General features: G+C 41.6%; 1 protein-coding gene across 2 annotated transcripts in view; it reads left to right on the forward strand.

Annotated features, from left to right (window-relative positions):
- LOC137374391 (histone-binding protein RBBP7) overlaps positions 1-16,386 on the forward strand; it is a 48,482-nt gene that overhangs the window by 30,694 nt on the left and 1,402 nt on the right. For both annotated transcript variants that reach the window (XM_068040423.1, XM_068040424.1), the window contains exons 7-10: positions 689-815; positions 1,017-1,094; positions 3,627-3,703; positions 11,945-12,002. In XM_068040423.1, the coding sequence (XP_067896524.1) occupies positions 689-815; positions 1,017-1,094; positions 3,627-3,703; positions 11,945-12,002 (340 nt within the window). The remainder of the gene's footprint in view (positions 1-688; positions 816-1,016; positions 1,095-3,626; positions 3,704-11,944; positions 12,003-16,386) is intronic.

A 16,386-nucleotide genomic window follows, 5' to 3' on the forward strand; every position in this document is an offset into this window, starting at 1 on the left:
TTCCCGCTGCGCCCCCCCCCCGTTACCTCTGACCCTTTCGTGAAGGTGTGGTTCATGCTGGCACCTCACCCAAATGGCTGTTCTTCATGTGAGAGTCTAGCAGGTGAGTGTTAGCAGGTGACTTGATCGTGGCGGGCATTACATCTATCTTCACCTTCTTCCCCAGGTGTACATTTTCCAGCATGAAACACCAGGTAGTATCAGGAACAGGAATCCTTGTTTTTTTATTTTTCTTCCCTAGCCAAGGTTGCAGAAACCAATTGTAGCATCTGATGACTTGCTTGAGAACAGATAATTCCTCAAATGGGAATGGGACCTGAGGCTTATTGCTATGTATGACTTGGTGCTGAACAGTTAGCGCCTTGACCTACATTGGTGCTTGACTTGGGAGAATAAAATTAGTTGCATTAAAATCTATTGTTTTGCTTATTTGTACCTCTATCCAGTGGTTAATCTGTTTCAATTAAGATTTTATGTATAAAATGACAGCTGGAAAGGCCTGGTGCTCATTTTGGGCAAAAGTTGAAATAATCTTGTTCAACATAACAGGCTTATAACTTGAGAATAGTGAGAAGTGGCCCTGTTTATTATAATGCTGAGATTTGAGAATGATGAATACAAGTTGTCTTTTTTAAAAAGTTGTCAATAGCATTTTTAGCTAAACCCAAATGTAACCTTTATTTTTCAGCTGGGACACAAGGTCAAATAACACTTCAAAACCTAGTCACTCTGTGGACGCGCATACAGCTGAAGTCAACTGTCTGTCTTTCAATCCATACAGTGAATTTATCCTAGCAACTGGCTCTGCTGACAAGGTTAAAACTTCTTGGTTTCTGTAGCAACCTTATCAAACTTGTACAGTTCATGTACTATGTTTCTATAAGTTTCCTTGTAGTAGTTCTGTGATCTTTGACTGTTTTCTATAAACACAGCATTGTTTTTAATGTGTTAAAGCATTGTGGCCATGTACCAAGTATCTTCCTGAGATACAATTGCAACTTTTATGTTATCTCTAGACAGTGGCATTGTGGGACCTTCGAAATCTAAAGTTAAAGCTCCACTCTTTTGAGTCACACAAGGACGAGATATTCCAGGTGAGCAGCTTTAGATTTTACTTGGACAATGAGAACTGCTTAATTCGGTGAATGTTTCCTTGGTCTAACTTCTCAGTAGTGTTGCTGAGTTCATCTTTTTCTCCTTGATTCTATCCATAAAATTGCAGGAAGTAAATGCATTCTATTGAGTTGTAGGAGGAATAATTCAATCTTTTTTTTAAAGATCTAGTTTCCACACCTTTTTTAAAGGTTGTAGGTAGTGTTCATTTGTCCACCTTTTTTAAGTTGGTAAAAATTGGAACTGTGTGTGGTGAAAGTGGGTCTGCACTTGAAACTATCGTTCACCTAAAAGTCCCATCCCAATTTCAGAATTGGAAATTGCTCGAATTTCTTTTACATTTATTGATGCCTTAACTAAATGGTTAGTTTTTGGAATTTTAAAATAATAGAGTAACACTTGATAAAGGCTTTAGAGTTGTCATAATGGTAATTGATTGGTGTGCTATGCAGTGGATATTTTTTGATAGTGCTGCCTTGTACATAATTACAATGTTTTCATTTTGTGGACTAAAATGTGAAATATGTCTCCCACACAGCAGTTTAGCCAGTGAAAAAGAAGCAGCACTAATCCTCTCTAACTTGCCTCCTAATTCCAATTCAACCTAAGCCAATAGTGTGAAGGCAAGTACAGATGGTCTCTGATCAGAGCAGAATTATTGGAGAATTGGACTTTGTAGAGCGAGGAAGTGAATTTGGATGTTCTAGAGTGAAGGATGACAGGGCCACTGGAGAAGACAGAGTTAATTGGACTAATGTCCTGGTGTACAAAGAATGGTATGCGGTGGTAGAAAGCAGGCTGTACTGGTTACCGCAGTCCTAGCTGTAGCAGACTATCACACAGGGCCCATACGGCACTTGGCACAAAGAGGCCTAGAACCACTAGAATCCTAAAAGGCTGTTATGAAACCCTGTAGCCAGACAACCAGAGTGCATAATCTTGTCCACTAAGTAATCACTTAATAGAAATACTAGGTTAGACATCATACAAAATTGGCACAAAGGGCAAGCACCAAGGCAAAACACGCAATGTATACATTGCATTTGTAAATTTTTTCTGGAAATATCTTTGTGAATGTAAATTGCAGATGGTTTAAACCTTTATGCTGATGGCAGTTTGTAGGTTGATGATTTTTATAGCAGAATAATGGAACTATGTCTTTAATCAAGAAAGAAACTACTTGAAATGCAATCGGTGATGTGATGTCAGTAAACATAAGGTATCAATATTTATATGTATAAAATCCTTTGTGTGAAAAGTAGTTCAGTCACGTTGTGAAGCAGTTCTACAAACATAACTAGACATGAGTAGCAAGAAAACTAACTTCTCTTGTCGAGATTCCACCACCCCCCACCTCCACTCTTGGAGTCTATCATCCTGGTTAGTGATTTTAATCATTCTGCCCTTTAGCTGGAATCATTTTTGCAACAAAACTGCATTTTATTGCAGCACTTAACTTGGTAGATATCTTTACTTCCCTCCCTTGAGTGGCAAAGTTACAATTTGAAGCTCAGCATGGGGAGTACTCTGTACAAACTCTCAGCCTGCCATAAGGCAGTAGATTGTAGCATCCATCTAGTGTGCATCCTATCAACAAGGGTAACTTAAGCTTCCACCTAGACCTTGTATAGTAAGTTTGAAATCCCACTGATTAGAGTAAGTGGCGTAAGTGATAATGGAAGAAAATAATGGAAAAAAGAACCTCTCTGGCTCCTATGCTCTCATCTCTGTAATCCTATTAAATGTGACTGGGAATTGTCCGATGTGTCAAAAGTGAAATAAGAGTGATGCGTGTTTTATCCCTTCCTTACCACCCCAAAATTCTCAGTAGATCATTTAAACATATTGCATCAAAATAGTTTGCTCTAGAGAATTGCTAGGTCACTTGAAATTGATAGCGATATACCTGTATAAGTTCTGCAGTAGGTTACTACTAAAATGAATATGGAATCTTCACTATATGGACTTCGGTGGTCTGCTAGAATCTCTTTATCTATCTAACATCAATTAGCCCAAGTAACAAATTATTGTAGATCTTTCAGTTACTGTGCTTTAGGTAATTGTTGTGCCATATGTGTAAAATAAGAATTTTAAGAATCTTTTTATCTACCAATTCCCATTATCTACAAGTGGGGTTATTGCAGATTATGGAGGTTCCGCTGTAGTTTTTTTTCATGAGTCCAGTGTTTTCAGCTCTTGTATATCTGCACCATGAGCCTGAAAACAATTTGTAACCTGAAAAGGACCCACTGAAATGTTTTATTACTATTTGTACTCTCTTATCTGCGGATGATCACTTTAACAAATTTAATTTCACCATGAGTCTGGTCAATTATTTCTTTCTACAGTATTTGTACATCATTTTCAAATGGCATATTGACACTGTATATGAAACGGTGCTAATAACTTTTCTGTGTGACTCTTTTCCCACAACCCTTCTCTCTCTTCCTCCTCCGCACACCCCCACCCCAAATAAAAAAAGTGGTGCTGAAATATTTGATGTATTTTTGTAGGTGCAGTGGTCCCCACACAATGAAACTATTCTTGCCTCCAGTGGTACAGATCGTCGCCTCAATGTTTGGGATTTGAGGTGAGGAGAAATTCTTTGTATTTCTTTTCCAATTGGTGGGGGTGTTCTTTTTTTTTAAGGCAGTGAGCTTATCCAGTATCCAGTGACAATATTAATAAAGTACAGAGAAATTAGTAATAGTATTGATAAAGGACACTATTGCAGTGTTAGAAAGAGGGCATATTAGTAGGGAAGAACATGTAGTAGTAACACTGGGTAGAATTGAGGAATAAATAAGGTTGCAAGACTTCGGTGGAAGTTGCTTTTAGACCTTCAGATAGCAGTGATAGCGTAGCAGGAAACCCAAACATGGAGACCAGTGAAGCTTGATGCAAAAACGGACTAGTCATAATTTGTACAGAGACTGGAGGAAGCAGAACAGCTCAAGTCCCAAAGGCAGCGTATTTCGTGAGTATATTCAGGACAGTTTTCTTCAATATTTCCTTGAACCAACAAGAGGACAGACCATATTAGATTTAGTAATGAAATTGAACTAGTCAGTAACGTAATAGTAAAGAAGCACCTGGCTATTGGTGACCATAATGTGATTGAATTTAATATTAGGTTTGAGAGGGAGAAAGATGAGTCACAAACCATGGTTTTAAATTTAGATAAGGCTGACTGTGGAGGGATGAGGCAGAAGTTGACCACAATAGACTGTACAGAATTGTTAATGAATAAATCTATGGATGAACAGTGGGAGATGTTCAAAAAAAGTACTTGGTAGAAACAACACCTGTACATACCAAAGAAGGGCAAGTGCTTTGTGGAAATTAAATAACCTTGGTCAACAAAGGCCTATGTGGAGTTTTCAAGTTCTCCCTGTGACTTGCGTGGGTTTCCTCTGGGTGCTCCGGTTTCCTCCCATTGGCCATTGTAAATTGCTCCTAGTGTAATTAGGTGGTAGGAGAATTGAGGGACAGTGGGGATGTGAGAGAGAAATGGGATTAATGTAAGATTAGTATAAATAGGTGTTGATGGTTGGCACAGACTCTGGGCTGAAGGGCCTGTTTCACTGCCTCTCTCTGACTCTATGACTAACAAAGGAAGTGAGTGATAAAGTGCCTATAACAATGGCAAAGGTCAATAGAGCTCCTGCGGACTGGGAACAAAACAGCAAAGGGATACAGGGAAAGTGGTCACAGCTGCAAAAAGGAATACGAGAAAAAGCTTGCATGGGTTATCGAGGACAACACAAAGCTTTTACAGATATTCAGAAAAAGAGGGTGGCTAAGAGTAATGCGGGCCCCTCAATGTCAAACACAGGCAATATTGTAATTGGAAATGAGGAAATAGCAGACTTATGCAATAGTTAATTAAAAGCAAAATACTGCAGATGCTGGAAATCTGAAATTAAAAATAGAAAGTGCTGGAAGCACACTCAGGTCAGGCAGTACCTGTGGAGAGAGAAGCAGAGTTAACGTTTCAGAACTAATAAAAGGTCACAGTTAACTCTGCTTCTCTCTCCACAGGTGCTGCCTGAACTGCTGAGTGTTTCCAGCACTTTGTTTTTATTACGCAATAGTTATTTTGTATTGCTCTTCATAGTAGAGGATTAGGATAAAACTCCAGAGATATAAGGAAAAATAAAAAATCAAGGGTAGGGACTAATTAGATTCAGTGTAAGTTTTATATAGAAAAGTGGTGATGGAAAAACTAATAAGATTAAAGAAGGACAAATCCCCAGGACCCAATGGTTTCCACCGCAGGAAAGAAGTAGGTGAGGAATCTGTTGATGCATTAGTCATAATCTTCCAAAACGCGCTCAATTCAGGAATTGTCCCCTTGAATTGGAAAATCTCCAGTGTGACTCCACTGTTTAAAAAGGGCAAGAGAAATAAACAAGGAAATTATAGGCATATTTGTGTAATATCAGTTCTGATAAGTGACTAGAATCTGTTGTTAGGAATAGTGACTGAGCATTTGAACAAATAGAATGATAAGAGAGAGCCAGCATGGATTTGTAAAGGGTGAACCAGGTCGAAGGAACCTAGTTGAATTTTTGAGGAAGTAATGAATGTGGTAGATAAGGGAGTGTCTGGGTGTTATTTATATGAACTTCCAGAAGACATTAAACATGGTTCCACGTAAGAGACTATGAATACAAATGAGAGCATTTGGAATCCGAGGCAACTTATTGGATTGGGTAAGAGGCAATTCAGCCAATTAGATTCACTCTGTGTGATATCAAGAAATTCAGCCAATTAGATTCACTCCGTGTGATATCTAGAAATGAATGAAGGCACTGGATACTGCAAAGGCTATGGGCCCTGACAACATTCTGACAATAGTACTGAAGACCTGTGTTGCAGAACTTGCCGCACCCCTAGCCAAGCTGTTCCAGTACCGCTACAACACTGGCATCTACCTGGCAATGTGGAAAATTGCCTAAGTATGTACTGTACACACAAAGCAGGATAAAGCCAACCTGATCAATTACTGCCCCATCAGTCTACTCTCAATCATCAGTAAAGTGGTGGAAGGTGTCATTGACAGTGCTACCAAGCAGCACTTGCTGAGCAATAACCTGCTCAGTGACGCTCAGTTTGGATTCCGCCAGGGCCGCTTAGCTCTGACCTCGTTATAGCCTTGGTTCAAACATGGACAAAAGGGCTGAACTCAAGGTGAGGTGGGAGTGACTGCCTTGACAGGGGAGGCGGTGGCATAGTGGTATTGTCACTGGACTAATAACCCAGAGACCCAGGGTATTGCTCTGGGAACATGGGTTCAAATCCCACCACAGCAGAAGGTGGAATTTGAATTCAATTAATAAATCTGGAATTATAAGCTAGTCTAATGATGGCCATGAAACCATTGTCGATTGTTGTTAAAAACCCATCCGGTTCACGAATGTCCTTTAGGGAAGGAAATCTGTCCTTAACTGGTCTGGCCTACATGTAACTCCGGACCCACAGCAATGTAGGTGACTCTTACATGCCCTCTGAAATGGCCTAGCAAGCCACTCAGTTGTATCTAACCGCTACGAAGTCAATAAAAAGGAATGTAACCAGACAGACCACCCGGCATTGACCTAGGCACCAGAATCGACAACGGCAAACCCACCCCTGTCGATCCTGCAAAGTCCTCCTTACTAACATCTGGGGGCTTGTGCCAAAGTTGGGAGAGCTTTCCCACAGTCTAGTCAAGCAACAGCCTGATATAGTCATACTCACGGAATCATACCTGACAGACAATGTCCCAGACACTGCCATCACCATCCCCGGGTATGTCCTGTCCCACCGAGAGGACAGACCCAGCAGAGGTGGTGGCACAGTGGTATACAGTAGGGAGGGAGTTGCCCTGGGAGTCCTCAACATCGACTCTGGACCCCATGAGGTCTCATGGCATCAGATCAAACATGGACCAGGAAACCACCTGCTGATTACCACCTACTGCCCTCCCTCAGCTGATGAGTCAGTACTCCTCCATGTTGAACAGCGCTTGGAGGAAGCACTGAGGGTGGCAAGGGCACAGAATATACTCTGGGTGGTGGACTTGAATGGCCATCACCAAGAGTGGCTCGGTAGCACCACTACTGACTGAGCTGGGCGAGTCCTAAAGGACATATCTGCTAGACTGGGTATGCGGCAGGTGGTGAGGGAACCAACAAGAGGGGAAAACATACTCGACCTCGTCCTCATCAATCTGCCTGCCGCAGATGCATCTGTCCATGACAGTATTGGTAGGAGTGACCACCGCACAGTCCTTGTGGAGACGAAGTCCTGCCTTCACATTGAGGATACCCTCCTTTGTGTTGTGTGGCACTACCACCGTGCTAAATGGGATAGATTTCGAACAGATCTAGCAATGCAAAACTGGGCATCCATGAGGCACTGTGGGCCATCAGCAGGAGCAGAATTGCACTCAACCACAATCTGTAACCTCATGGCCCTGCATATCCTCCACTCTACCATTACCATCAAGCCAGGAGAACAACCCTGGTTCAATGAAGATAGCAGGAGGGCATGCCAGAAACAGCACCAGGCATACCTCAAAATGAGGTGTCAACCTGGTGAAGCGACAACACAGGACTATCTGCATGCCAAACTGCATAAGCATGCGATAGACAGAGATAAGCAATCCCATAACCAATGGATCAGATCTAAGCTCTGCAGTCCTGCCACGTCTAGCCGTGAATAGTGGTGGACAATTAAACAACTAACTGGAGGAGGTGGCTCCACAAATATCCCCATCCTCAATGATGGGGGAGCCCAGCACATCAGTGCGAAAGATAAGGCTGAAGCATTTGCAACAATCTTCAGCCAGAAGTGTCGAGTTCATGATCCATCTCGGCCTCCTCCTGAAGTCCCCAGCATCACAGATGCCAGACTTCAGCCAATTTGATTCACTCTGCAAGATATCAAGAAATCTCTGAAGGCACTGGATACTGCAAAGGCTATGGGCCCTGACAATATTCCAGCAATAGTACTGAAGATCTGTGCTCCAGAACTTGCTGTGCCCCCAGCCAAACTGTTCCAGTACAGCTACAACACTGGCATCTACACTGCAATGTGGAAAATTGCCAGGTATGTCCTGTACACAAAAAGCAGGACAAATCCAACCCGGCCAATTACCGCCCCATCAGCCTATTCTCAATTATCAGTAAAAGGATGGAAGATGTCATCAACAGTGCCATCAAGCAGCACTTGCTTAGCAATAACCTGCTCAGTGACGCTCAGTTTGGGTTTCGCCGGGGCCACTCAGCTCCTGAGCTCATTACAGCCTTGGTTCAAGAATGGACTAAAGAGCTGAACTCGAGGTGAGGTGAGAGTGACTGCCCTTGACATAAAGGCAGCATTTGACAGAGTATGGCATCAAGGAGCCCTCACAAGACTGAGGTCAATGGGAATCAGGAGGAAAACCCTCTGTTGGCTGGAGTCATACCTCGCGCAAAGGAAGATGGTTGTGGTTGTTGGAGCTCAATCATCTGAGCTCCAGGACATCACTGCAGGAGTTCCTCAGGGTAGTGTCGTGGTCCCAACCATCTTCAGCTGCTTCATCAATGACCTTCCTTCAATGATAAGGTCAGAAGTGGGGATATTCGCTGATGATTGCACAATGTTCAACAGCATTCACGACTCAGGTACTGAAGCAGTCCGTGTAGAAATGCAGCGAGACCTGGACAATGTCCAGGCTTGGGCTGATAAGTGGCAAGTAACATTCACACCCAAAACTGCCAGACAATGACCATCTCCAACAAGAGAAAATCTAACCATCTCCCCTTGACATTCAACAGCATTACATAAGAGCATAAGAATTAGGAGCAGGAGTAGGCAATTCAGCCCCTCGAGCCTGCTCCGCCATTCAATACGATCATCTCGGTGTCAACTCTACTTTCCTGCCCGTTCTCCATAACCTTCAATCCATTACTAATTAAAAATCTGTCTATCTCTTCAAATGTACTCAATGTCCCGGCATCCACCACACTCTGGGGTATTGAATTCCACAGACTCATTACCCTTTTGAGAGAAGTAATTTCTCCTCATCTGTTTTAAATCTGCTACCCCTTATCCCAAAACAATGACCTCTAGTTCTAGATTGCCCCACTAGAGGAAACATCCTCTCTGCATCTACTTTGTCAATCCCCTTAATCATCATATATACCTCAATTAGATATCCTTTCATTCTTCTGAAGAGAGTAAAGGCCTAAACTGCTCAATCTCTCTTCATAAGACATTACAATCGATGAATTACCCCACTATCAACTTCCTGGATGTTATCATTGACCAGAAACTGAACTGGAGTAGCCATATAAATACCGTGGCTACAAGAGCAGGTCTGAGACTAGGAATTCTGCAGCGAGTAACTCACCACCTGACTCCCCAAAGCCTGTCCACCATCTACAAGGCACAAGTCAGGAGTGTGATGGAATACTCTCCAGTTGCCTGGATGGGTGCAGCTCCAACAACACTCAAGAAGCTCGACACCATCCAGGACAAAGCAGCCTGTTTGATTGGCCACAAACATTAACTCCCTCCACCACCGATGCACAGTGGCAGCAGTGTGTACCATCGACAAGATGCACTGTAGCAATGCACCAAGGCTACTCGGGCAGCACCTTCCAGACCCATGGCATCTACCACCTAAAAGAACAAGGGCAGTAGATGCATGGGAACACCATCACCTGCAAGTTCCCCTCCAAGGCACACAATAATGCTGGCCTGGCCAGCGATGCCCACATCCCATGAAACAAATAAAATAAAAAACCCCAGAGGGCTGTGGAAGCTCAATCATTGAGCATGTCCAAGACAGAAATTGATAACTATCTGGATACCCATGACATCAAGAAATTTGGGGATGGTGTGGGAAAGTGACGTTGAGGTAGATGAGCCATGATCCAATTGTAAGGCGGAGCAGGCTCGACTGGCTGAATGGTCTACTCCTATGTTCCTAGATTTGAGAGTCTGTACATAAATCACACAGCCTGTGAAAAGGCACAGAATAATTAAAAAGGCTAATGCAATGTTAGCCTTTATCTTGAACCGGAATACAAAGGGCTGGAAATTAAATTACAGCTGTACAGACCCCATTTGGAGTGCTACATTTAGCTCTGGACATCACATCATCGGAAGGCTATATTGGCCTTGGATTGGATGCAGTGAAGATTCACCCGAATGATGCTGGGGCTAAAAGGGTTAAATTATGAGGAAAGTTTGCTTACATGAAGCTTGTATTCTCTTGGATATAGAAGATTAAGAGGTGATCTCATGGAGCTGTTTAAGATGATAAAAGGATTTGATGAAGTTGGTAGAGAAATTATTTTCTCTGGACAATTCCACAACCTTAAAATTGGGGCTAGACCGTTATTTGTTATAGACGGCGATGTCAGGAAGCATTCCTTCAAACAAAGGATAGTGGAAATCTAGGTGTCTCTTCTCTCTTTTCGCACCCCCCCAAAAAGCTGTTCAGGCTAGGTCAATTGAAAATTTAGTAACATATTGATAGATTTTTGATAGGCAAGGGTTATGGATCCAAGGCGGGTAGGTGAAGTTAAGATATCAATTAGCTATGTTCTAATTGAATGGTGCAACAGGCTGGAGGGGTTGAATGCTCTTCTCCTGTTCCTATGTGTTAGAAGACTGGCAAATTTTTAATTCTAGTGTATCGCTGCTGTGTTTTTGTATAATAAAATTTCATTTGTGGCTTTCTTGAATAATCTGTAAGTATGTAATAACTTAAATATTTTTAGAAATATGTGATTATGACTGCTATTGACTACCTTTTTAATACAGATTGAAATGGCTGAGCGTTGCAAATTGTTGGATGGCAGTATTTTCGTATATAAATATATACGTTTTAGTTTTGTTACTTCGGCCAACTTTAGGACAAAATGCACTAATAGTTATAAAACTGGTGTTTATCCTAGTATTGTTTCTCAATGAGTTGAAGGATATAGTAGAGATTCGTGAGTGATTGTAAAATAATTAAATTGTGGTTTTTATTTTGGCTCGAGATCCAATCACAAAAACATGACCGTTTTCTTTTGTCCTTCAGAAACACTGAAGTGTAACTGGTGCGATGTTAATGTTAATATGGATTGATTATATTTCATGGATTAATATGGTTTTATATTAGAGAATTGGTTAGTTTTGTGACCAATTTTGTACAGAGTTTCTATTTGACATTTAACTAATGCACAGTAGTCGGTGATTTACTTGTGCTGTCTGGTATTCTCAAATCTCGAATTATAGTATTTATAGTGCAGCCCAACTAATCCGTGCTGATGTTTATGCTCTGCATGAGGCTCCTTCCACCTTACTTCACCTGACTCTACCTGCATATCCTCCCTCCCCACCCCCCCCCCATGTACTTATCAAGCTTTCCCTTAAATGCATCTAGGTTCGCTTCAGTCACTCCATGTGGTAGCTAGTTCTACATTCACACCACTTTTTCAGTAAAGAAGTTTCTTCTGTATTATTGGATTTATTAATGACTATATTTATGGCCCCTAGTTTTGGACGCCGCATAAGTAGAAGCTACTTTTTCACATATACGCCAAGACTTCTATCAGATCGCCTCTTTGCTAGATAAATGAGCTTCATCCTATTCATTCTTGCCTGATAGTTATATCCACTCTAGCTCTGGTATCATCTTTGTAAATATCTTTTGCACTTTCTCCGGCTATATCCTTTTGGTAATACTGCTCTCCTCCTTGCTCTGAGAGACAGTTTAATGCAGCCAGCCTCTTGCAGTCGTCAAGGTGCAAGAAAAATTTCAGGACTATTGGAATTCATTACTGATTTTTTTTTACTTTTTTTGTAGTAAAATTGGTGAGGAACAATCAGCAGAAGATGCAGAGGATGGACCTCCAGAACTACTGGTAGGGCTTTACAAGCTATAGCAACTCGGAACAGGAGAAGGCCATTCATCCCCTCAGGCCAGTTCTAACATTTAATTATGATCTTCAAGTCAGCTTCATATCCCTTGATACCCTGACCTAAAAATAAAATCTATCGAGCTGTGTTGAAAGCTCCAATTGACCCAGCATCCAGACTTTTGAAGGAGAGAATTCCAAATTTTTACTACTGTGAGGAAAAAATGCTTCTTGATTTTTGCCCCTGAATGGCCTACCTCTAATTTTATTATATCCCTTTTGTTCTCGACTAATCTCATAATGCAAACTGTAGCCTTGATTTTGTTTTTAAGCAATTTTAAATGTGTAATTAAGATATTAGAAGTCAATTGTTTTAATTTCTTTACTCCAGAATTTTTATCCTTTGCTCATGGAAGTATGTTGGAAACAGATATACCTGTAACTACTAAATTGTCATTTCAGTACTTGCTAAATTCATAGAATGATACAGCACATCATTCCTGTGCTGGCTCTTTGGTAGAGCTATCCAATTAGTCCCATTCCCCTGCTCTTTCCCTGTAGCTCAGCAAATTGTTCCTTTTAAAATATTTATCCAATTCCCTTTTGAAAGTTACTAAAGGCCTTTCATCACAACTAGCTGGGTTAAAAAAAGAACAACTATAAGAACAACTCTAGTTTCTCTAGCTCTTTTACATAATTGAAGCCTTTATCCCTGATACCATTCTAGTAAATCTCCTCTGCATTCTTTTAAAGTCCTTGATATCCTTCATAAAGTGTGGTACGCAGAATTTGCCGCAATACTCCAGCTATTGCATAACCAGTGATTTATAAGGGGTTAACATCCTTGCTTTTGTACTGTTATGCCTCTGTTTTTAAAGCACAGGAGCCGAAGTTCCTTTTTAACACAAACACCTTTCCAACTTGACCTGCCACCTTCAAAGACTTGTGTGTGTATACCTCCCAGGTCTTTCTGTTCCTGTACGTGCTTTAAATTGTACCATTGTTTGTATTCCCTCCGCCTCATTCTCCCTAGCAAAATCAATCGCGTCATACTTCTCATTTAAATTTCATTTGCCATGTGTCCATCCATTTCACCACCCTTTGGCCCCTGGAGTCTTTTACTATCCTCCTCACCTGTTGACTACATTTCCAAGTTTTGTACCATCTGCAAACTTTGAGATTATGCCTTGTGTACCAAGTTCAGATGATTAAAATATATCTCAAAAAGAGCAGTGGTCCCAACACCAATTCTTGTGGGATTTCCCTTCAATCTGAAAAGCAACTGTTCACACTATTCTGCTTTCTGTCCCTTAGCCAATTTCGTATCCAACCACTGCCCCTTTAATCCCATGGCCTTCAATTTGCTAACAAGTTTATTGCGTCGTTCTTTATCAAATGCTTTTTGAAAGTTCACATATACATCAACTGCACTACCCTCACCCACCCTCTCCATTTACTTCATGAAAGAATCAAGTTAGTCAATCAGTTTGCTTTTAACAAATCATTGTTGACTTTCATTTATCATTGCACATTTTTCCATTTGCCAATTAATTTTGTCCCTTAATGTCTCAAAGTTTCCTCACTTTTTAATGTTGAGCTGATTGGTCTGTAATTGCCAGGGTCTATCCCTCCCCCCCGCTCTTTTTAGAACAGGCGTGAAACATTTACAGTCCTCTGGTGCCACTTCTGTGTCAGAGGAGGATTGGAAGATTGTGGTCAGAGCATCCATAATTTTCATCCTTACTTTCATCAGCAATCTAAGATGCATCCCATCTGGATTGGGTGACTCTGCTGCTTTGAATGCTGCCAACTTTCTAAGTACCTCTTTATCTCTATCCTATCCACTTTCTTTATTATCTCCTCCTTTTACCGTGACATTGGCAGCAACCTCTTTAGTAAAGAATGACTTAAAGTGATGTAAAGTATCTTTTTTGGTACCTTTGCCACGCCCTCTGCCTCCATACGAAGATCTCCTTTTGGTCCCGAATTTGCCGCACCCTTCCTTTGCTCGAATACTATTTATATATTTATACGGTTTGAGCCGACCAAGTTCAGTTTCAATTATTAATGGGCTGGATTTTACACCCCCCAAAGAGCGGGAAGGTGGGGTGGACGTAAAATGGAGTGGGAGGCTCCGGGGTCCCTTTCTGACACGCTCCTGCCTCCGCCGCCACTTTACGCAGGGCAGCGGTAGCTACTTAAGGGCCTCCACCGACCGTCACAGGGATTTTCTCCGTGGCAAGCGGGCGCCCCAGGCCCAAGAAAAGCCACCTGACAAAAGCAGGCGGCTCTCTGACGGCCTGGGGGTGCCCTCATAATCGGGCACTCTTGCCTCGCTGAGGCCCGACCGATCACCCGGTGAGGCAACAGACCTTGGTTCCGGGACTCCCCGACATCATCATCTGTAGTCTGGGCTGCAGTTCCAGCAGTGGCCACGCTCCTGGTGGTGCTGCTGGGACTAAGACCTGCCGGCCCACTGATTAGCTGGCAGCTTTATTAGACAGGACTTCCTGCCTCAAGCAGGTGGAAGTTCTGCATCAGAACAATTAAAGGCCGGGGACCCGCAAAATGTGGGTCGGATCCCTAGGCCAGGCGGAAGCAGATTCAGCACCAACTTTTCAGTTGGATGGCTCCCCTTCGCCAAGGGTAAAATCCCGGCCAATGTTTCAATATGTTATGGGTTAGTAGAGCAAGGTTCTGTATGTTTCATCATAGACATTTCAGCACTGCAAGAGGATATTCATACCTATGTTAGTCCTAGCTCCTTAATGGGAGCTATATAATTTAACTTCCTGTCACCTTTATCTCTTCACCCCACTTCTCCTCCATATCCTTTTAGTCTTTAACTTTTAAATATTTATCCAATTCTCTCTCATATATGATCTTTACCCCAATAGCCATTGTGTTCTAATATTCCTCTGTAGGGAAACTAAATTATTCTAACTTCCCCCTTGTATTGATAATCTGGTATTTGTGTCTCATTGATGCCAATGATTAGAAAATTGATAATACACTATTGTCTCTTTCAAGCCCTTTAATTTTGAAGATCTCTCAACCTGCTTTGTTCCACTATGTATAATAATTAAATATGATCTCTATTCTTGGTATAATTCAAATGAATCTTCACCTGTGCCCTCCTCCTGGCACAAATAACACATAAAAGGATACCACATTCAGTTACGTGATGATTAATAAGTCAATCCATCTATCATGGTGTTGGCCGAGTGAGAAATGTTGGCCACAGCACTGGGAGAACTCCCTGTTCCTCTTCAAACAGTGCCATAGAATCTTTTAACATGCACCTGAAACACACACATCTCATCCAAAGGGTAGAATCTCTACTAATTTAGCACTGGTGTGTCAGCCAAATGCAGGGAGGAAAATGAGCTGTGGGATATTGCAACTAGATTTGGGTGTATGATTTTAACGTGTTATGACCAAGGCAGGAGCAATGCACGGTCAATTCAGTCCCATCACTCCACAAGTTGCAGCATATTATTAAAGTTTTCCTACCCAATCGGAAAACCGTTAAATTAAACACACTAGTAACCCCCAGATTAAAACAGACCAAACCAGGTATCTTTGGACAACAACAAATTAACTATTTATTAAAACTATATCTTAAGCATTATATTGAGATAAACTTGTGCCTAAAGACCGTAACTTATTTTAACCTAACTCCCCCATTCAGACACGCAAAAAAATCAACGGTTAACCGGTTTAAAAATTTTTTTTTTTAAATTAGCTGTTTAAGAATAAATAAATAACTGGGATACAAGTCTTTGTGGGTTACATTCCTGATGGGTGAGGTATCCTAGTCTAAAAATAATTAGATGCCACTTGAAGTCTCCACGCGGATTTGATGAAACAGTCCTTCAATAGATAGGCTTTCAAAGCACTTCGGCTGCAGCAGCCGTCAAACAGTTCTTTAAGCAAGGAGTATAGCAATGGGTCCACTCGGATTTTAAAACTGACAGTCTCTCAGTCGAAACTTTACTGTGAATTCCAGAAAACCCAATCAGTCAAGAGAGAGTCAGTCTTGAAGCAAAGACTTATTGAATTGGAAGAAAAGGGATTTTGCTACCTCCAGCAATACAAATAGTTTCTTCAAAGGGTTTTTTCCTCCTACATGGCCTGTAGCTCATTGTAGAATTTCTGCTGAGTGAAATAGACAGCTCCTTCCTCCAGTAAGCATGTTTTGCCGGTGTGTCTCAAAACTGGTTTTTACACAGTCAAATTGAAATATTACACCATGTGACCTCACTCCTGTTGCCTAGGTAACAGGTGCAGCTGGCAAACTTCTCTGTCTTAAAGGTACATTCTGTTTTAATCAGAAGAAAAAAAATACAGTTCCATGACGCATGGTACATTTCCAATTATGATCGAAGAG

The sequence above is a fragment of the Heterodontus francisci genome, chromosome 10 (genome assembly GCF_036365525.1).
Source record: "Heterodontus francisci isolate sHetFra1 chromosome 10, sHetFra1.hap1, whole genome shotgun sequence".
NCBI classification, from domain to species: Eukaryota; Metazoa; Chordata; class Chondrichthyes; order Heterodontiformes; family Heterodontidae; genus Heterodontus; species Heterodontus francisci.